The following is a 22,147-nucleotide window of genomic DNA, read 5'->3' on the forward strand; positions in this document are numbered from 1 at the left end:
GTACCAAAAAATAGTACTAATAAAAACTAGAGGCCGTCCTGCAAAAAAACAACTCTGTAGACACAGTAGTTATTCCCCCTTAGTGCCCCCTTCATAGCAGAATGCCCACTTAACAGTAGAATACCCCCCTATTGCCACCACACAGTAGTTATTCACCGTTACTGTCCCCTTTATAGTAGAATGCCCCCATAGTGCCATCTTCACATTAGAATGCCCCTTATGGCCCCCACACAGTAGTTATTCCCCCTTAGTGCCCCCTTCACTGTAGAATGCCCCCATATTGGCCCCACACAGTAGTTATTCCCCCTAAGTACTCCCTTCATAGTAGAATGCCCCAATAGTGCACCTTCATAGAATGCCCCCTTAGTGCCCCTTCACATGCCTCCTAGGTGCCCCCTTAGAGAGAGACAGAGTTGGACGGCACTTCTACAGCTAAGGCTCTGCACCTACTTGCACCCCTCCACCACAGGGCTAGCGCGAGAAAGATTCTCAGCTTCCTTGTCTGCGTTAGCGCTGTACAGATTCCAAGATTGCCCCTTATCAAGCCACGGGCACCTGCGCAGTCAGGCAGCAATCGTTGCGGACCACTGATGTCAAGCGCCGCTGGCTTGGTGGAGGGGGCTTGGCTGATGTATTCTGATTGAACAGAGCCTACCCTGGGATTCATTCTGGCAAAGTGATGAAGGTGCACGGGGGGGGGCAGCAGTCCATTAGCGTGTGGTCATTTCTGATTGACACGTTCATGGCGGGTGGGAATCGGGCTGCCTGGAACACGTGCACAATGAACGACACTTGATCTAGCAAGGAGGATGCACATGGAATGTACCACGTGATCGGGAGCCAATCTCTAGCCTGGAAGGAAACATTTAATCACTGTCAATTAGATAATGATTTTACATGGCAAGAGGAGAAGCATGAAATGGAAAACTTTAATCTCGCAATACCCCTTCAAAAATGTTCCGCTTTTCTGATACCTTTTTTTATAATCACTTTACCGCCAGTCACAGGTCTTTTATTTCATAGGAAAACTTACAGAATTGTACAATAATCACTATATATGAGGCTGGGTGTGTGGTAATGTGGTAATTATCAGATAAAATGTCATTGACTTAAATACAATTATGGAAATATATTTAGTAATTAGCATAAGAGACTTTTAGCATGCACTTTCCTGAGACCTGGCACATGTGGAACCGCCGAGCAGAGCTCTTACATAGTTTTTAAGTATTTGCTGTAAGTAAATTGTGCCTAAGGGTAAAATACACATTAATGCGTTGACTTGATTAAATATTAATTGAATTTGAGCAATATCTTCATACTACACTGCAACTAAGGTGAAGATATTTACTGACTGGTCTCGTATTGACTCTTCAGGCAGGTTGACTGTCTAATACAAAATGTCAGAAGAAGGGGAATATTAAAGGTAGACTGTGTTATACCTAGTGCAGGGCCTGGAAGGTGTGCAATACATGATGTCCACAGTACATGAAACTCTAAGTATTGCACCACCTCTTCTGGCCCCGCACAGGGTATAAGACAGTATGGTGGTGTTTCCGGGGTGTTCATTTATGTTGCATGCACAAAACAATCATCCACATCGTCATACCCTGTACAGTGCAAATATACATCATCAGTATAGATTTGCATGAAAGCCTCATCGAATAATATAACCATTAGGGGGGAGTATTTCTTTCGGCAGATAACTGGGCAGTTTTACTGTGCATTTTTATAGCTTTAACCCCTTAAGGCCCGAAGGTTGTTTGTTTGTTTTTTTGCGTTTTCTTTTTGCGCTCCCTGCCTTCCCAGAGCCATAACTTTTTATTTGTTTGTTCACATAGCCATATGAGGTCTTGTTTTTGTACTTTCCAACGCCACCATTGAATATTGCATATCATGTAGTGGGAAGCGGGGAAAAAATTCCAAATGGGGTGAAATTGCAAAAAAAAAAAAAAAAAGCAGTTTTGCGAGTTTTTTATTTACGACGTTCGATGTGCGATAAAATTGACCAGTTACCATTATTCTACAGGTCAGTACGAATCCGGGGATACCTTATATGTGTAATATGTTTTATTTTTTTGTTGCCATATTTTGACCCCTATAACTTTTTTGTAATTATGTGTACGGAGCTGTATGGGGGCTTATTTTTTTGCGGGGTGATCTGAAATTTTCATTGATTCCATTGTAGGGTGTGTAAGACTTTTTGATCACTTTTTATGACATTTTTGTGTAGAAAATAAAGCGACCAAAACGGTGAATCGGCCATTTGGATGCTTTTTTCCGTTTTGCCATTTGCCGTATGGGGAATATATTTTTATACTATGGGGGTTTTCGCACATTGCGACACCCATGATGTGTATTTTTATTTTTATTTTGGGAAAAGGGGGTGATTTAAAAAATTTTATTTTAAATTTTTTAATTTTTTAACTTTTAAAAAAAAAATTTTTGTTTAGTTGTGTTTTTTTACACTTTTTTTATGGGAACTATAACAATCAATCAACTGATTGTTGTTATCATAGATTCTGCACTTTCGGTTTCAGCGTGCTCAGATGCCGTGGTCAGGATTGACCACGGCATCTGAGGAGTTAAATGTCAGCGATCAGCATTAACCCCTTAAGGACACAGCCTTTTTACACCTTAGGACCAGGCCATTTTTTGAAAATCTGACCAGAGTCCCTTTAAGTGCTGATAACTTTAAAACGGTTTGACTTATCCAGGCCGTTCTGAGATTGTTTTTTCGTCACATATTGTACTTCATGACACTGGTAAAATGGAGTAAAAAAAAAAATTTTTTTTGCACCAAAAAATACCTAATTTAACAAAAAGTATCAGTTTCTCTACTTCTGTAATACATAGTAATACCCCCAAAAATTGTGATGACTTTACATTCCCCATATGTCTACTTCATGTTTGAATTGTTTTGGGAATGATATTTTATTTTTTGGGGATGTTATAAGGCTTAGAAGTTTAGAAGCAAATCTTGAAATTTTTCCGAAATTTACAAAAAATCTATTTCTAGGGACCAGTTCAGGTCTCAAGTCACTTTGCGAGGCTTACATTATAGAAACCACCCAAAAATGACCCCATCTAAGAAACTACACCCCTCAAGGTATTCAAAACTGATTTTGCATACGTTGTTAACCCTTTAGGTGTTGCACAAGAGTTATTGGCAAATAGGGAGGAAATTTGAGAATTTCATTTTTTTGTCTAATTTTTCATTTTAACCCATTTTTTCCACTAACAAACCAAGGGTTAACAGCCAAACAAGACTGTATCTTTATTGCCCTGACTCTGCCATTTACAGAAACACCCAATATGTGGCCGTAAACTACTGTACGGCCACACAGCGGGGCGTAGAGTGAAAGGTGCGCCATATGGTTTTTGGAAGGCTGATTTTTATGGACTGGTTTATTTACACCATGTCCAATTTGAAGCCCCCTGATGCACCCCTAGAGGAGAAACTCCCTAAAAGTGACCCCATCTAAGAAACTACACCCCTCAAGGTATTCAAAACTGATTTTACATACGTCGTTAACCCTTTAGGTGTTGCACAAGAGTTATTGGCAAATGGCGATGAAATTTGAGAATTTCATTTTTTTGCCTAATTTTCCATTTTAACCCATTTTTTCCACTAACAAAGCAAGGGTTAACAGCCAAACAAGACTGTATCTTTATTGCCCTGACTCTGCTGTTTACAGAAACACCCCATATGTGGCCGTAAACTACTGTACGGGCACACAGCGGGGCGTAGAGTGAAAGGTGCGCCGTTTGGTTTTTGGAGGGCTGATTTTGCTGGACTGTTTTTTTGGCACCATGTCCCATTTGAAGCCCCCCTGATGCACCCCTAGATTATAAACTCCATAAAAGTGACCCCATCTAAGAAACTACACCCCTCAAGGTATTCAAAACTGATTTTACAAACTTTGTTAACCCTTTAGGTGTTGCACAAGATTTAATGGAAAATAGAGATACAATTTCAAAATTTCACTTTTTTGGCAGATTTTCCATTTTAATATTTTTTTTCCAGTTACAAAGCAAGGGTTAACAGCCAAACAAAACTCATTATTTATGACCCTAATTCTGTAGTTTACAGAAACACCCCATATGTGGTCGTAAACCGCTGTACGGGCACACGGCAGGGCGCAGAAGGAAAGGAACACCATATGGTTTTTGGAAGGCATATTTTGCTGGACTGGTTTTTTTGACACCATGTCCCATTTGAAGCCCCCCTGATGCACCCCTAGAGTAGAAACTCCAAAAAAGTGACCCCATTTTAGAAACTACGGGATAGGGTGGCAGTTTTGTTGGTACTAGTTTAGGGTACATATGATTTTTGGTTGCTCTATATTACACTTTTTGTGCGGCAAGGTAACAAGAAATAGCTTTTTTGGCACCGTTTTTTTTGTTATTTACAACATTCATCTGACAGGTTAGATCATGTGGTAATTTTATAGAGCAGGTTGTCACGGACGCGGCGATACCTAATATGTATACAATTTTTTTTATTTATGTAAGTTTTACACAATGATTTCATTTTTAAAACCAAAAAAATGTTTTAGTGTCTCCATAGTCTAAGAGCCATAGTTTTTTCAGTTTTTGGGCGATTATCTTAAGTAGGGTCTCATTTTTTGCGGGATGAGATGACGGTTTGATTGTTACAATTTTGGCGTACATGCGACTTTTTTGATCACTTTTATTACCTTTTTTGGGAAGTAAGGTGGGCAAAATTTCAATTTCATCATAGTTTTTTATTTTTTATTTTTATGGTGTTCACCGTTCGGGTAAAGTAACATGACCGTTTTATAGATCAGGTCGTTACGGACGCGGCGATACCAAACATGTGTAGGGAATTTTATTTTTTTCATTTTTTATCAGTGATAAATGTGTTTTTTGATTTTTACTTTTTTTTCACTTTTATTCACTTTTTTTTGACCCAGACCCACTTGGTTCTTGAAGATCCAGTGGGTCTGATGTCTGTATAATACAGTACAGTACAATATATATTGTTCTGTACTGTATTTTACTTACACTGAACAGATCTATGCCTTTCAGCACAGATCTGTTCAGCACCATGGACAGCAGGACGCCTGAGAGGCGTCCTGTTGCCATGGGAACCTTCCCCGTCTGCTCAGTACTGCTCAGAACTTCGCAGACGGGGAAGGGTAAGGAGGGGATCTCTCGGGGGGCTCTCTGGGGGCTCTCTCCCTCCCCATCGGGGGGCTGCAAAGGCACAGCAGCCCCCCGATGGGAGAGGGAGGGAGCTCCCTGCGCTGTTAACCTTTTCCATACAGCGGTCCGTACGGACCGCTGTATGGAAAGGGTTAAACGGCTGACATCGCATCGCAGATGTCAGCCGTTTATACCAGGGTGCCAGCAATGTGCTGGCACCCTGGTATCCCCACTAGACACCAACGATTATACCAGGGGAGGCGGGCGGGGGATCGCGATCCCGCCTGCCGCACCGCCCGCCTCCCGCACCGCCCACACCGCCCGCAACCCTCCCCCTGCACCTCCCGCCACCATAAAAATCATTCGGGGGTGCAGGGGGGGTGAATAAAACTTTTTTTTTAGGCATATAAAGTTTCTGATCCCCACGGTCAGGGACCGCGGGGACCAGAAACTTCAGAAATCGCAGCAAACCGCAGGTCTGAATTGACCTGCGGTTTGCCGCGATCGCCGACATGGGGGGGTCACGGGACCCCCCCGCGCATTTAGCCTAGGTGCCTGCTCAATGATTTGAGCAGGCACCGGGTTCCGATCACTGCCAGCCGCACGGCAGTGATCGAAAATACACAGGGCGTACATGTACGCCCTGTGTCCTTAAGTACCAGGGCACAAGGGCGTACCTGTACGCCCTATGTCCTTAAGAGGTTAATGACGGTTGCAGACATTAGCCGCGGGTGTCTGCTAAAAGAAGCAGGTGGCCACCCGCGGCTATGGCGCAGGATCGGGCGCCATCTTTAAACACCTGCCCAGCGCTGTACATGTATGGCGCTGGGCATGAAGGGGTTAAAGGGGTTTTATCTGGAAGTACAATGGGGCACATTTATTAAGACCGGCCTGTACATAACTTCAGCACATTCAGCTTCCTTGTTGTCTTACATTTAGACCATTTTCTACGCCTAAAATGGTAAATGAGACGGGTCTACCGGCCCTTCCACGCCACGCCCACTTTTTTTAGACCTGGCTTGAGCGTGAAAAAGTTGCAGTCTGCACCAGAAATACGCCTAATAAAATCTGGGCACTGTACTTGAATTTCAAGGTGTATGTGTATCACAGTATCTCCCAGCTCGTCACCTGATGGCACCCACATTGAAAATTGCAAGTTTTTTGAGGTTCCATACATCTTCTTTCAGTGCACTCTTCTGGGGGACTGAATGTATAAGCATATCATTAGTGACCAGGGGCATACTGGCCTATGGGGAAATCTCCCGGTGGGCCTATGCCTAGGGGGCTGCTCAAGTTCTCCTCACGGCTGCCAGCCAGGTAAAAATTATGTTATACTCGTCTCTCAGTATTCATTAATGTAGGAGCTTCAGGCACTTATGCCCTTGGCCAGCAGCCGCAGATGCCCTCCTGAATTCAACTGTATTGCCATCCTCAGGACGATGATACAGTTCAATACTGTGGCGTGGACGGCAGTATTTTGTACTGCGCTGTGGTATTTGGTTCTGCTGGAACGGTCTTTTGTTCTGCACTACTGTGTTGCTGGCCCTGCCTACTTATGTTGCCCCTCCTTTTGTCAATTTGGACCCACCTGCAACATTTTTAGTTTTTTTCCAGGGCCACTTTTGAGTTCTCAGCCCGCCCCTGATTAGTTATGTCACACTCTAAGGCCTCATGCACACGGCCGTTGTGCGGCCGTTCCATGCATTGGGGACCGCAATTGCGGTCCCCAATGCACGGGCAACATCCGTGCAGCGGGCCGGACCCATTCAAGTTGAATGGGCCCGTGGTCTGTCCGCACCTCAAAAAAATATGACGTCATATCTATTTGCGGTGCGGAACAATTGAAAGAAACACACGGAAGCACTCCGTAGTGCTTCCGGTGTTCCGTTCCATGACTCCGTTCCGCATCTCCGGAATTGAGGACTCATTCAAGTAATGCGTGGTGCACACGGCTGGCGGCCGTGTATTGCCGAACCGCCGTTTGGGGGCCGCAATTCGGCCACGGCCGCCCAACGGCCATGTGAATGAGGCATAAGTGTTCACACATCCGAGTTTGACCTTCCCACGCTCAGCCTTCAGCTCTGACTGCTCTTCTTCAGACCTTCTAACACACTAATATTGGTTTGCTCAACTCTTTTGCTGGGGCAGTTTCAACATTTTGCTATGCACAAAGCCTGAAGTTCTCAAAGTAGATACCTGGCACATTGGGAAAATGCCACCAAGCTCCTTCGTGAAATTTTGCATCAAAGTGTAAGATTTTGAAAAAAAAATGGCATAGAAATTCATATTTGTGTCCAACCCTAGCAGAGCCAGAGATGCACAGCATGTGTAAGAAATAAATTCAGGAGTTCACACATTCGATTTATGCCTACGTCTACACTCAGATATCAAAGGGGAAGAGACCAGAAATCTTTGTAATGCAGATACGAGTACGGTGCCCATCTTCTCACTCTTGTAGTAGGAATAAAAGCAAATAACATGAAGAATAGTTGCTTTATCCTGCCCCAGAGAGAGAGTATAAGGGCAGAGATGGCAGTGACTGGCCATGCTCTTTCATCCTGTTGTGGTGGTAATCATGGTGACGCATTACATTTGTCCTTAGCAGTGCACGGGCTTATTCGAAATTGTGTATATAAAAATACGGATCGAATATGGATGCACTGTACAGATTTTTTTTTTTATTTTTGTCCTGTATTGTGTTTGGAATTGTCCATTGTTTTTGTTCCATTTTCTGCTTGTTTTTTTCATTCTTTTTGCAATTTTGTTGAAAGTGTGCACATGTGAACCATGCAAATATAAAAAAATTGATTTTAAAACCATTGACTTCTATGGGATAAAATGATACCAATACGGATCGGTAGCAACCTACTGCTTATTGAAAAAAAAAATTACGATATGCACATAAAACGGAAGCGTGAATAAAACGTGTTGGCACACTTTTTTACGGGGTTTGTTGGAACCCAGCGGATCCCACACATCCACCTTAATTACACATAACAGGCCTGTAAGAGAAATTTTTGCAATAAGCTCGCCATTCCAAAGTTATGTGGATCAACTGTGTAAATGGGCCTTTAATCTATAATATGGAAGTGTGAATGAGCTGCAGTGCACGGGCAGCAGGTTATAGAGCCGAAGGATCTAGTCGCATAGTCTAGTGGGGTTGTCAAACACTGATTAGGACACATGGATCCAGAGATCTCCCCATTCATTGCTCTGCTAGATTTATATCAAGGGGCTGCTTGCAATAATTTCTGGAACATGTCTTCATATAAGGCCTCTTTCACACTACAGTATTTCCATTTCAGTGTTTTGCTTTCCGTTTTTCACGGATCCGTTTTTTTGTTTCCGTTTCCGTTCCGTTTTTCCGTTCCGTTTTTCCGTATGGCATATACAGTATACAGTAATTACATAGAGAAAATTGGGCTGGACATAACATTTTCAATAGATGGTTCAGAAAAAAACGGAACGGAAACAGAAGACATACGGATGCATTTCCGTATGTGTTCCGTTTTTTTTGCGGACCCATTGACTTTAATAGAGCCACGGAACGTGATTTGCGGCCAAATATAGGACATGTTCTATCTTTCAACGGAACGGAAAAACGGAAATACGGAAACGGAATGCATACGGAACACATTCCGTTTTTTTTGCGGAACCATTGAAATGAATGGTTCCGTATACGGAGCGCAAAAAACGGACCGCAAAACGGAAAAAAAAAACGGTAGTGTGAAAGAGGCCTAACTCTGTTGTGCTATTTTTCATACTAGAAGTTTATGAATGCATTGCTGGCTGTTACCAGTTGGGGGTGTGTCCTGCAGAGTCGAACACTGTTCAATCAGTGCTGCTAGTGGCAGACTGTGCAGGGACACACCCTCCATGGGTAATACCCAGTTGTACCTTTATCTCAGGCTGCTGGCAATTTTAATTCATAAACTTCTTGTAGGAGTAATAAAGGAATGGCACAACGCAGAGTCGTAAAAGTAGATGTTCCAGAACTGTTGTTGCATGCGGAGGGCAAGTAATTACCAAAACAGATGTGTCAGGAGAGGTGACAGGTTCTCTTGAAGTGTGAACACCTTCCCTAATCATGTTGACATGCAAGAGTAACTACATTTAAATTGCATGTGCACAGGGACCAAACAATGGGGACAATTTTTAGCTTTTGTGAAGCTTTTTCCATAACTAATGTAATCAAGCTGGGGACATTCCAGCGCTGGCTGAGAGCAATTTCTTTTTCTATTTCACTTGAATGATTGACACTGTACACAGCTCAGATCATAGTCGACCTCCTCTACTTCAATCAGAAAGCGGCGCCATAGACACCTGGTTTCTGCTGTTTCACACCGATCACAGACATTTAACCCCTCAGATGTCGTAGTCTATTGGGACCATAGCATCTGAGGAGGCTTTCCCTCCCGAACAGAAGTCTGAGACAAGCGATTTAACAGTCTCTTGTTAAAGTCCCCTAATGGGACTTAAAATATGTGTAAAAAAACAAGTAAACAAATTATTTTTACATATTAAAAATCTAAATTTAAATGACCCTCTTTTGCCATTAATAAAAATAAAGGTAATTTGCACCGCCACACCCCAAAACGTCAACACTATTAAAATATAGACGTATTTATTCTGTACAATTAAAACTGTAACAGAAAAAAATGAGTCCAGTGCGATTCAGTTTAAGAACGGCATATGAAACGCTGGTTTAAGCCTCTATCAGATGAGTGATGTGGAACAGAACTTGAGTTCTGTCAGTGAAAACTGTCGCTTTTTCCCTCAGTTTTTGCTTGCTTGTTAGTGTTTTCTAAAAGCCTGTTAAAGGGGTTATATTTTAAAAGGTAATGATGATCATATCAGCAGAGGTCCAAGTCCCGGCATCCCCACTGATCAGCTGTTTCAGGGGTCCGCTTCGCTCACCGGAGCCCTGGTGAGCACAGTCTGCCCCCGGCAACTTTCCAAGCACAGAGCCGTACATCGTATAGTGGCAGTGCTTGGTATTGCAGCTCAGCTCTATTGACTTCAATAGGGCTGAACTGCAACTAGGCCACGTGGCTGATGTACAGTGATGTCACTTGCCGAGGAAGAGGCTGCAGAGCACAAGGACTCTCCTAACAGCTGATCGGCGGGGTCCTGGGTGTCGGGCCTCCGCAGACCTTATACTGATGACCTATCCTAGGATAAGTCATAAATATCTTTTCCTGGACAACCCCAAGTTCTTGTGTTTTTTCCACACGGATGTCGTCTGCTCTTGATGTGTTTTTCACACATCTGAAAGAAAAGCTGAAGAATAACACACAGTATCCCCGGGCAACCAGCAGTGAAAAACGGACTGCACACCAATGACTTACACGCACCAGTCCTGCATGAAAAACGGATGCAGATAGAACGTGCTGCACTTTTTCCTGAATGGATAGATGGTCATTTACAACCATGTATAGACCCATTGGAATGGATTGGGCAGGGTTCAGTCTAGATCAGGGATGCTTAACCTGCGGCTCTCCAGCTGTAAAACTCCCACCATGCCCTTCTGTAGGCTGTCTGGGAATGATGGGAGTTGTAGTTTTACAACAGCTGGCGGGCCGCAGGTTGAGCATGCCTGGTCTAGATGCTATCCATTATCAAAGCGTATTGCAACTGGGCGAAAACATCGCTCATGTGAAATACCGTAAACCTTTATAAATTCCCTCCAATGATCTGTGAGGATACTTTAACTAAAATCCAAAGTGATGGCAGCAGTTTATCTTTGACCTGTTGCAGTCATTTTCTGGGTCCGTACGATTATGGCGCTAGCACATTGATATCATTTTTCTTGTGCTTTAAAACTGAAAGAAAATTGACCTTTGAAAAAGAGAAACAAGATTTTTTGCTTTGCATCGTCATATTCTGACCCCTATAACTTTTTTTTAGAGCTCTGTGAGGGCTCCTTTTTTGCAGGGCGATTTGTACTTTTTATTGGTACCATTTTGTAGTGTGTGTGTATAGCTTTTTGATCACTTTTTATTCAAGTTTTTTGAGGAGGTGAAGTGACCAAAAAAGGCAAACTGGCCATTTAGATATTTACAGCATTCATCGTGTGGGATTAATACATTTTATATTTTAATAGTGTGGACGTTTTGGGATGTGACGCTGCAACTTTTTATTTCTTTTTATTAATGAGAAAGAGGTTGATTTTTGAATTTTTATATATATATATATATATATATATATATATATATATTTTTATATTTTAAAAAAATGTACTTTTTTTTTTTTTTACATTTATTTTAAGCCCCCTTAGGGGGCTTTAACAAGAGATTGTTAGATGGCTCCTCCCATAGGTAATCTTTCTGGTGGAGATAGTCAGTCTGTAATTTACAACATGCCAGATTAAAGAAATTTTACATGTGAGCGTGCGTCTGTGCCTGCTGCCTTAGTAGCTGTAGACTGTGGGGGTCCTCTTCGAATACCTCTATAATCTTGCTGACTTCCGTGACTGCAGTGAGTCATGTTGCCAGTAAATTCCAAGCTCAGAGGTGTCCATCATGATGTGATGTTTGATATAGCAGGTCCCTCATCTGGGAGCACACAGTCAGAAATTCAAGGCCTTTCTCTCATTTGCCTTGCGCTTCGTTACTAGTATTTGCAGAAGGTCTTGTGCTCTTCACCACGAGCTGGTAAGATAGGTGGAAACCTTGAACAACCCTCATTAAGGCTACATTCACACGACCGTATATGTTTTGCAGTCTGCAAATTGCGGATTTGCAAAACACGGATACCGCCCGTGTGAATGTTGCCAGCCCTGTGACAGAAATGCCTATTCTTGTCTGCGATTGCGGACAAGAATAGGACATGCTCTATCTTTTTTGCGGTGCCACGGATCAGAACAACGGATGCGGACAGCACACCTCTTTTGCGGCCCCATTGAAATGAATGGGTCCGCACCAGTTCCGCAAAATTGCGGAACGGATGCGGACCCAAAACTACGGTCGTGTGAATGCACCCTAAATGCTCTGTTACACACTGAATGTCGTTCTGGAAAACCGAGGTGATAAAAAAAAAAAAGAAAAGAATGACTTGTAAATCTGTTCGGAGGCAGACTCTGATATCCTCAGCAGAGCGTCCACTTACTGCGGCCGCCTTTATGCGTCTTAATATTTTAGACCTGCCACTCAGCAATAAAACAGATGTAAAATGATGACCGTATTGATCCGAAGACTGATAGATTGGACCTAACCCAACGCCGATCAATCACTTGGGGGATGCCCTGCGGGGCAACATTAAAGCAGCTAATATGTGGCTTATGCCTTTTATCAGTTGGTTTCATTGCTTAGTGTGGTTATCAATGATTTAGATGTCCTTCCTGGTCATTTGTCTTCTGGCAGATGCCGTCTTGCCACATTTCCGACTTCCTTAATAACATTTGATGGGATTTGTAATTAATAGAGGAATGTCCCTGTGTCCTGTACTGTCATGGTTAGGCAGGCATAATTCAGAATATGATTGTGTGGCTTTAATGGAGGTTACTGGATGTTGTAAGCATTCCCTGTGATCATAAGTTGCACTGTAATTAAGGGGATCCTACCTATTGATTTTGGAAACCGGCCTTTTCTTTGGGCCATAGGGAGTTCCAGCATTTGAAAAATCCATTTGGCCTTGTCCCACCATTTATCTGTATGTCCACATAAGAACACTATCTGTGTGTCCATAATCAATACACCAAGCAATAACACACCTTTTTATAATGTATATCTTAAAGGGGTTATCCCAAGGCTAATATAAAAAATGAAAATCTGCCATCATATAGTACATGACAATCTCTAACAAAGCTAGAACCAGCCCTGTACCTCACATGGGTCCAGAGATCTCCCCATTCATTGCTCTGCTAGATTTATACCAAGCTGACAGCTCAAGGGGAGTGTCTTTTCTGCTGCAGCTAAGGGGGCGTGTCTCAGCTCTCCCTATCACAGCTCAGGAGGCAGTTGAAGCATAAAACTGAGCATGTGCGGCCATCACAGTGAGCAGGTCAAAGAAATAAGAAAAAGAACAAACAGCAGGTGACACCATACAGATGCATTTTATTGAATAGCTCAGTGGCTATGCAAAAGTTTTAATTACATACAAATACAAAAGTATTCAGATCCAGGTGCTGGTTTGAAAACTGTAAAATATTTTTCGTGGGACAACCCCTTTAAGGGCCCTTTACCGACGATCTTGCGGTGTAAATGCACCACAGATTACCTAGTACAAAAGATCATTGTTTCCTAGTGGCAGACTGTGCTGTGTAAACACAGATTGATCCGGGAAACAATGAGACAGTATGAGGAAGAGCGATGGCAACAGCTATCACTTCTCCCTATATTCTGGAGGAGATCGCTAGTGATCAGCAGACTGTCGGAAGGAACCCTTCCTTCCTGACAATCTGCTTGTACATCGTCCTGTGTAAACATAACGGGATATGATTGCAGATACTTATTATTGTTTCGTCAAATAATCACTTTATGTAAATGACTATATTTAGTCTGACAGTAAGGGCTCATACACACGACCATATGCCCTCCGAGACATACAGTCCGTGAGCGGGCCATATGTCCTGGAGCGACATACATCATGCGCACAGCATCATAGGTTACTATGATGCTGTGCGCTCCCGTGCGCACGATGTATGCCGCTCCAGAACATATGGCCCCCTGACGGACCGTATGTCTCGGAGGGCATACGGTCGTGTGCATGAGCCCTTAACATGGGGTTACCATTTGTAGAAAGACCATAGCCAGGCCTTCTAATTATTTATATGTGGTAGTGCCGCTCAGCTCAATTGAAGTGAAATAGGATGAGCTGCAGTACCACAAACCACCTGTGGACGGGTGTGGTGCTGTGTTGGGAAGAAGGCAGCCATGTTTTTTTCTAATCCTGGATCTACCTGTAATTTATTGTGTATTCCTACATACAAGTCAGCTCACAGTCAGCAGGTCCACTCATAGCTGGGATACCCGGAGCACAGTCCTATCCAAATCTAAATCCCAGCACCATATCCGGATTAAAATATCATTTAGATTTAATCCATATAAAAAGTCCAGGGACAGGAACAATCACATGGTTTACGCATTTCAGCTATTCGGCATGGACTTTTTATATGGATTAAACTATATTTTAATCTAGCTAAACTGGAGTCAGACACATCTTTTACTTTCCAAAGGGTGAATTTTTAGCTCTTACATCTTATGTAGGTCAGGTATGGAAAAGAAATACGGTTGCCAATAGAAATCAGTTGGATCACTTCACGTACCAATTAGTGTTTTCTAGATACAGTAGAAAAAGGTATCTAGAAAGCATCTCAAAATACCATATTTTAGGTGCTCGGGGTACATAGTTCATGGGATTTGTCCAAAATAAGGAATAAATTCCTGATATGCTTTATTTTGTACTTTTTTTTTTTTTCCTCCAAAAAAACATATGGCCACTTTCTTCCAAAAAAAATATAAAGTGCCACACCTGTCTACAGGTTTTGTGCGGAATTGCAGCTCAACAGATTTCCTTTCTGTTGGGCTAAACTGCAATACCAGATGTGACCCATGGACTGGTTTTGCACTATTTCGGGAAAGAAGAAAGCAGCCATGGTTTTCTGTACTTCCCTTTTAAAGCAGTTTTCCCGGCTACTTTCACATCTGCGTTTTTGCTGGATCTGTGCACTCTGTTCAGTTCAGTTTTGTCCCCATTGACAATGAATGGGGACAAAACTGAAGCGTTTTGCTCTGGTATTGAGATCCTTTGACAGATGTGAAAGTAGCCTTAGACAGTTGGGCCTGATCCAGGAGAACAGGGTTTCCCTGACCCAGTTCTGCAGTGGTTGCTGCATCCAGGAGTTGACTAGATGGGGACTTCTCCTGGATATCCTGTGCATCCTGGACAATAAATTAATAAAGCTGGCCATACATTTTAAATAGCTGTTGGATCAAAGCGCTTTGGGCAGACAGCTATTTCTCTTGATGCCACCCATTCAAATGCACACTGGGCCGTTCGTGTATGTGTTCTGAATGGGAGAGGGGAATAAACCATTGACAGTCGCCTCTCGCATTGGCTCATGTTCCTAAAAAGAAATTGGTCCAGGATGTTGAAATCCATTTACCTGATCCTTCTCTCCCCTTACATCTGCCTTCTGGGAACAGTTAGGAGGCCCCCATACACATTAGATGGTTGGCGAAAATCAGCATTCAGTTGAAATTAACGTATATGATCAGCTATAGGAATTTCCTATTTCTGAGACTTAGAGGTTTTCTGACTTTTTTTTTCTTTCCTCAAAATAGGTTATCCGTATCTGATAACACCCAGAACACCCGCCAATCAGCTGTTTTAGAAGGCTGCAGCACTCTTGTGAGGGCCCCGGCCTTCTCACATCTTACCCAAGACCAGTGACATCACATTCCTCGGTCATGTGGCCTAGACACCGCTCAGTCCCATTCAAGTGAAAGAAGTTGAGCTGCAATACCAAGCACAGCCACTATACAATGTACAGCACTGTGCTGGGTGAGCTGTGAGGAGGCAGCGGCGCTCACCGTAGAGTCATAATCCCCTCAAACAGCTGATCAGCGGGGGTCCCTGGTGTCAGACACCCCCATCGATCAGATACTGACCACCTGAGGAAAGGTGATCAGTATAAAAAAGGGGGGGGGGGAACTTTAATCAACTGTGTTTAGTTAATGATTTGTATTATTATTAGTTCTGGAAATACAGCATAGCAAATGTGGGGGGGGGGGATTTATCAAATTGTGCATTCTAGAATTTTGGATTCAAAAAGTTACAAGAGTGTATCTTTTGTGACTTTTTGGGCTTATTTACTCAATTCCAAATTTTTTGCATTTTCACCCCGCTCCAGTTTTGAGATGTGCGAGGGCAGTTGACCTGATTGTGTTATTTCGCTTCACTCCCGATTTACCACTGGGACTTTTTTGCTGAGTTGCTACTGGAGTAGCGTTTCTCTGCAAAAGTCTTAGGTTTAAGATGCAACATTTGATAAATTAGACCAAAGCACGCCCATGCAGACTGGGGCAAAACTGACCAGATATTACCTTCATGATCAATTCCCCGTAATGAGCTTGTGTGACTTTTACTTGTAATGACATCTGTGTCTTTGCCTTGCAGCTGATCCTCTTGTCGGAAGTATCGCCACCCAGTACATGACCAACAGAGCGGAGCATGACCGAATGGCCAGACAGTGGACCAAGAGATACGCTACATAGGATTTATTACAGTGGACCTGAGCAAGCACATTCACTAAGTGCATCAATAGCTCCTTTATTTGTTTTTTCTTTTATTTTATTTTCTTTTTTTTACCTTTTGTGACAAAATACTGTATGTCCTTTTTATTAAGACTTTGTTAACTTGAATTCCCTTGAGAATATGTAGGGATTTTAGTTTCTGTGTAAGAATTGTTAAATATGTGATAGTATAGAGCTTTGTTTGAAAGCCTTGTATCAATATTTGTGGTTATTTTAGGAAGACTGGGAACTATAATTTATATTTCAGTTACCTCCTCTCTCTATATTTGCTTAATGTTAGATTTGAGTTTTTTTAATATTTTTTTTTTTTTTGTACCTAAAGTCTTTCATGGTGGGTGCATGCTGCGGGGAAGAGTGTTTTATAAGTAACATTTGAAAGAAAGAATCACTGTGCAAAAATACGCTGTGTTTACCCACTATGGACTCTCTAAATGAACAAAAAAGGGTATTTGGGGCTATTTAAAATTGCTTGTAAATGACTTGAGCAGGATGTTAAGCGGTTAATGTACACTTGTTTTATGAAACACTCAATAAAACACTGCAAAATACGCATATTTCCTGGAACAGCAGCGCTGAGCGCAACTTACAGAACCTTTGGATGCCTGCAAACAGAGGTCTTAAGTGGAAACCTACGGAAAGAAAAGATTTTCTTTTTTTCCTTTGTGTAATGTACATTAGTGTCATGCAACCTGATGAAAATAAAAGTGCCAGATGTATTTGCTTCTTGGAAGGTCATCCAGTCATCTCGATACATGCCGAAAAATTCATTTGCAATCCTATTCATTTTCTGTAACTATAAGGACAGGGCTAACTTGTAAAGTTGTCAATCAATCGAGATCTGACGCAGGTTTTGACCAACCAGATTGTCCAATTTTAGAAGCTCAGATTTATCAAAGGTTAGGTCTTCATTCACACGTTATAAAGGTCACAATAATTCTCTCACCAGATATACATTGTGGGCGACACTGCTTGCTATGGTGTTCACATTTGCAAATTCACGTACATGACCTTTGCCCATAGCATGGTGAAATGTTTAGGGTCCACTGTCATTGGATACTCGTGGCATGACCACATTGGGCACAAGCCAGTAAATATTAGAACATGTAAGCTCCTTAAAAGGGTTGTCTGGGACTTTAAGAATTTTGTATAGTTGCCAGGAATGGTATTAAAAGAAAATATCAACCTAAAATCCCCCAGCACAGTTCTGGTGGTCCTTACCAGACCTGCAGCAATGGCATCGCAGCAGTACCTGCAGGGACCGTCAGAGAAATGGGGGATTTTACCCATGGTTATAGGTTATTTCTTTATTTTATATCATTTCTGACTCTTAAAATACCAAACAGCCCCTTTAATTTTGTGCATAGTCTGAAAAATACCTTATACATTATATTGATCTGCCAGTGATTGCTCCTCTTTTTATTGTGATTGATAACATCATGACCTCAATGGTAACTTCTGATAGTGGACTGAGGAAGGACTATAGCGCTCGCTGATGTCAGCGGTCTTAAGCTGCATGCACAAGCCACGGGAGTGTACATGGCACCTACATGGTGGCACTAAGACTATGCCAGTGTATGGTGCTTTCATCCAGTACTGTATTATTGAAGTGTTCATGCCTAGATATCTCGGTATCTATACCTTCATAATATAAAAGTGATGGCACATGCAGCCTGTTTGTTTTTAAAGATTTCATATGTATGCCTTAATGGGGTTGTGTCATGTCAGACTTAGATGGTATATCACTAGGATAGGCCATCAAAGTCAGATAGGTGCGGGTCTCAGTGGTGGGAACGGCACCTATCTCCAGAATGAGCCCTCAAAAGTGACGTAGAGCACACTGGCCATTTATTTCTATGGGAGTTCTATAGAAATGAATGGAAAGCGCACTCCGCAAGTACGGCCACTGCTCTGTCTATGGCACTGTCAGAGATAGCAGAGCCAGTGCTATGGCTATTTTCTGCAGTCGCATAAAAATGAATGGGGGATGGCCGCGCATGCTTGTCTGCTCTCCGCTCACTTCGGGGGTCCCATTCTGGAGATTAGTGCAGGTCCCACCTCTGGTACCTGCACCTATCTGACATTGGTGGCATTTTTCTGCAATATTACACCAATGTCTAAGGTGAGACAACACATTTAACATGGAATTAACCACTTTTACGCACAACAATTTCAGTGGTGTTGCTATGGGACATACTAAATGCTCCAACTGTGACGTTATCATCCTTCGAAGTCGGATTTTTCTGTGACTGTTGCGTCTCAGTCTCAACATGTGGCATTGCGACACTATTGAATTACATCATTTCAAATATCGCTCGACACGTCACCATGTAGCCATAGCCCTTTGTGTCACACGACTTGATGTCGCCAGACCCTTAGATATACAGTATCATCCATAGATTTCTATTGACTTATTATGGCACTGTACAGTTCTGAGATTAAGAGAAAAAAAGACGGAAGATGGCCCTGGGCATGGGTCCTATTGCTGCAGATAAAGGCATTTTGCTTGTTTCCAAGGGAGCAGCTTGTCTTGGTACAAGTAGAAGGCCGTACAGTACATGTAGGACAGCTCTATATTACAGCGGGGGATGCAATCACTTTGCCCAGTCACATCCCTTATTCCATTGACATGCACATGCTGATCTGGGTTTTGCAGCCCATCACATGCACCACTGATCAGTACTGTCTTTGGTAAAGTTGAATGTGGCCCCGCAAAGTCCATTGTAAGCTTGAACATATTGTAACCTGAGGGACCACTGTATATCATCGTTTTAATATTCCGCTCGATGATCCATTCTGCTATTGAGAAGTAGCATGAAATTCATTAGTATGATATTATTAGAGAACTTTCCTGCGTTTGGTCAGTAGCTATATAAACATACATTGTATATTCCTATTAAGATATCACTTACCAGTTAATAAAACATCACAAGCAATTCACAATCTACAGAGACATTTATTAAATGTCCCCAAACTGGAAAAGACGAGGCCTCACACATATTTAATTAGCGTCTTCTTTGCAGACTTCGAGAAACATATGTAAATATGATTCCATGCTCTCGGCCTAGAACCGTGCTGTTCCATAGCTCATCATCATTATGCATACATTATACATGTGCCACTTAGGAGTGCTTCATTAATGGGATTATGATGATGATTATTCTGTCGTTTTTATTCTTTGTTTATGAAGTAGCAGCATAGTATTAAAGGAGAACGACCAGATATCACATTAAAACCCCGTATTGTATAAAAATGTGTACATTCTTCTCCTGAGCCTTTAGAAGTGGAAATTGAAGATATCCTGTGGGAAGAGCGAGTCATAAACTACTGAATAATTACAATGGGAATCTCAGTTTTTGGTCTTTCCCTTTAAAGTAGGAGTTCTCGTACACGGGTCAATGCTGGGCCAATAATGGAGTGCTGTTGAGGATATAGAAGTCTATCAGTGCTTGCTTAAAGTGTCTTTCACATGGCAAGATGTAAAATCACAATCATTTTTACAACCATTCATCCCCCGTTCGCTTTGAAAGTAACTATTTTAGGTTCCACGTGAAAGATGTTATCACATGACTAACAAGTGTTTTCCTCATTTGTCAGGTGAACGGCTGCATGTTTATTCCCAATAATTGTATGTTTCTTGACCAGAGTAAAAGAAGCCTAGCTGCCCACATTTGGGCACTGTTACAGATCTCCAAGTCCATTGTACAGCTATACAACCCCTGCTGAATTTACAGTGGCATGCAAAAGTTTGGCCACCCCTGGTCAAAACTGTTACTGTGAACAGTTAAGTTGAATATGAAAAATGATCTCCAAAAGGAATACAGTTAAAGATGAAATGCACTTTTCAACTTTTTAATCAATATGAGTGTATTATTTTTGTTTTGTACAATGTAAGAGTAAAAAAAAATAATGAGTAACTTGCAAAATATGGGGACCCAAGGAGATTTGATTACTTGGATAGCTTTGACCAAGGTCTCAGACCTTAAATAGCTTGTTAGGGTTAAGGCTTGTTCACAATCATTGTTAGGAAAGTCCGGGTAATGGAGATTTTAAAGCTTTATACATTCCCAGACTCCTCTAACCTTGTCCCAAAAAACAGCAGCCATGGGTTCTTCTAAGCAGCTAACACTCTGAAAATGAAAATGGTTGAGGCCCATAAAGCAAGAGAAGGCTATAAGAAGATGGCAAAGCGTTTTCAGGGTGCCATTTCCTCAGTTTGAAATGTAATTAAGAAATGGCAATTGGCTCGTAGGATTGCTAGAAAGGCAAATCAGAACCCCCGATTGACTGCAAAATACCTTCAGGAAGATCTAGCAGACTTTGGAATTGGAATTGTAGTACATTGTTCTACTGTTCAGTGAAACCTGAACAAATATGGCCTTCATTGAAGAGTCATCAGAAGAAAACCTCTTGAGACCTACCCACAAAATTCAGTCAGAAGTTTGCAAAAGAACATGTAAATACACCTTATATATTTTGGAAACCAGTCCTGTTGATCAATGAGCAAAGGTATGTTTGGAGATAATAGGGAACATAATGTCATAAAAATAACACCTCTCCAACCATTAAGCATGGTGGTGGCTCAATCCTGCTTTGGGGTTGTGTTGCGGCCAATAGCACAGGGAACATATCACAGGTAGCGAGAAGAAAGGATTCAATGAAATTCCAGCAAGTTCTAGAAGCAAACATAACACCAACTGTAATAAAGCTGAAGTTAAAAAAAGGATGGCTACTACAAATGAATAATAATCCTAAGCACACCTCAAAATCCACAATAGACTACCTCAAAAGTCATAAGCTAAAAGTTTTCAATGGACCTCACAGTCCCCTGATCTGAGCATCCTTGAAAATCTGTGGCTAGACTTCAAAAGAGCAGGGCAAGAAGCCCCACAGAACTGGAAGACTTTTGCAAGGAAGAATGGATGAAAATCTCAAACAAGAAATGAAAGACTCTTGGCTGGCTACAAAATGCATTTATAAGCTGTGATACTTGTCAAAGGCGGAGCTACTAAGTACAGGGTGGGCCATTTATATGGATACACCTTAATAAAATGGGAATGGTTGGTGATATTAACTTCCTATTTGTGGCACATTAGTATATGTGAGGGGGGAAACTTTTCAAGATGGATGGCGGCCATTTTGAATCCAACTTTTGTTTTTTCAATAGGAAGAGGGTCATGTGACACATCAAACTTATTGGGAATTTTACAAGAAAAACAATGGTGTGCTTGGTTTTAACGTAACTATTCTTTCATGAGTTATTTACAAGTTTCTGACCACTTATAAAATGTGTTCAATGTGCTGCCCATTGTGTTGGATTGTCAATGCAACCCTCTTCTCCCACTCTTCACACACTGATAGCAACACTGCAGGAGAAATGCTAGCACAGGCTTCCAGTATCCGTAGTTTCAGGTGCTGCACATCTCGTATCTTCACAGCATAGACCATTGCCTTCAGATGACCCCAAAGATAAAAGTCTAAGGGGGTCAGATGAACAGTTTCCTGGAAAGTGGATTGGTCATCGTGGGCCAGTTGAATGGCACCCAAGGTCTCCCGATCTGACCCCCTTACCTTTCAAGGTGCCCAAAGATTTGCCTCAAGGCCTTTTCCTTTTTTGTTATTATAAAAATGTAAAAGAGGAAAATAAAATAAAAAGTTTTTGCTTAAAATACAAAGGGAATGTGTCATCTTTAATTCTATGCCTTTTGGAGATCATTTCATCTTCAACT

The 22,147-nt window shown here is 42.0% G+C and overlaps 1 protein-coding gene across 1 annotated transcript in view; it reads left to right on the plus strand.

Annotated features, from left to right (window-relative positions):
- LOC121001871 (ubiquitin-conjugating enzyme E2 E2) overlaps positions 1–16,969 on the plus strand; it is a 250,505-nt gene extending 233,536 nt beyond the window's left edge. The window contains exon 6 of the mRNA XM_040433093.1: positions 16,285–16,969. Within this exon, the coding sequence (XP_040289027.1) occupies positions 16,285–16,382 (98 nt within the window). The 3' untranslated portion in view covers positions 16,383–16,969. The remainder of the gene's footprint in view (positions 1–16,284) is intronic.
- Positions 16,970–22,147: the final 5,178 nt, after the last annotated feature.

Source organism: Bufo bufo, chromosome 5 (assembly GCF_905171765.1).
Source record: "Bufo bufo chromosome 5, aBufBuf1.1, whole genome shotgun sequence".
Classification (NCBI taxonomy): Eukaryota; Metazoa; Chordata; class Amphibia; order Anura; family Bufonidae; genus Bufo; species Bufo bufo.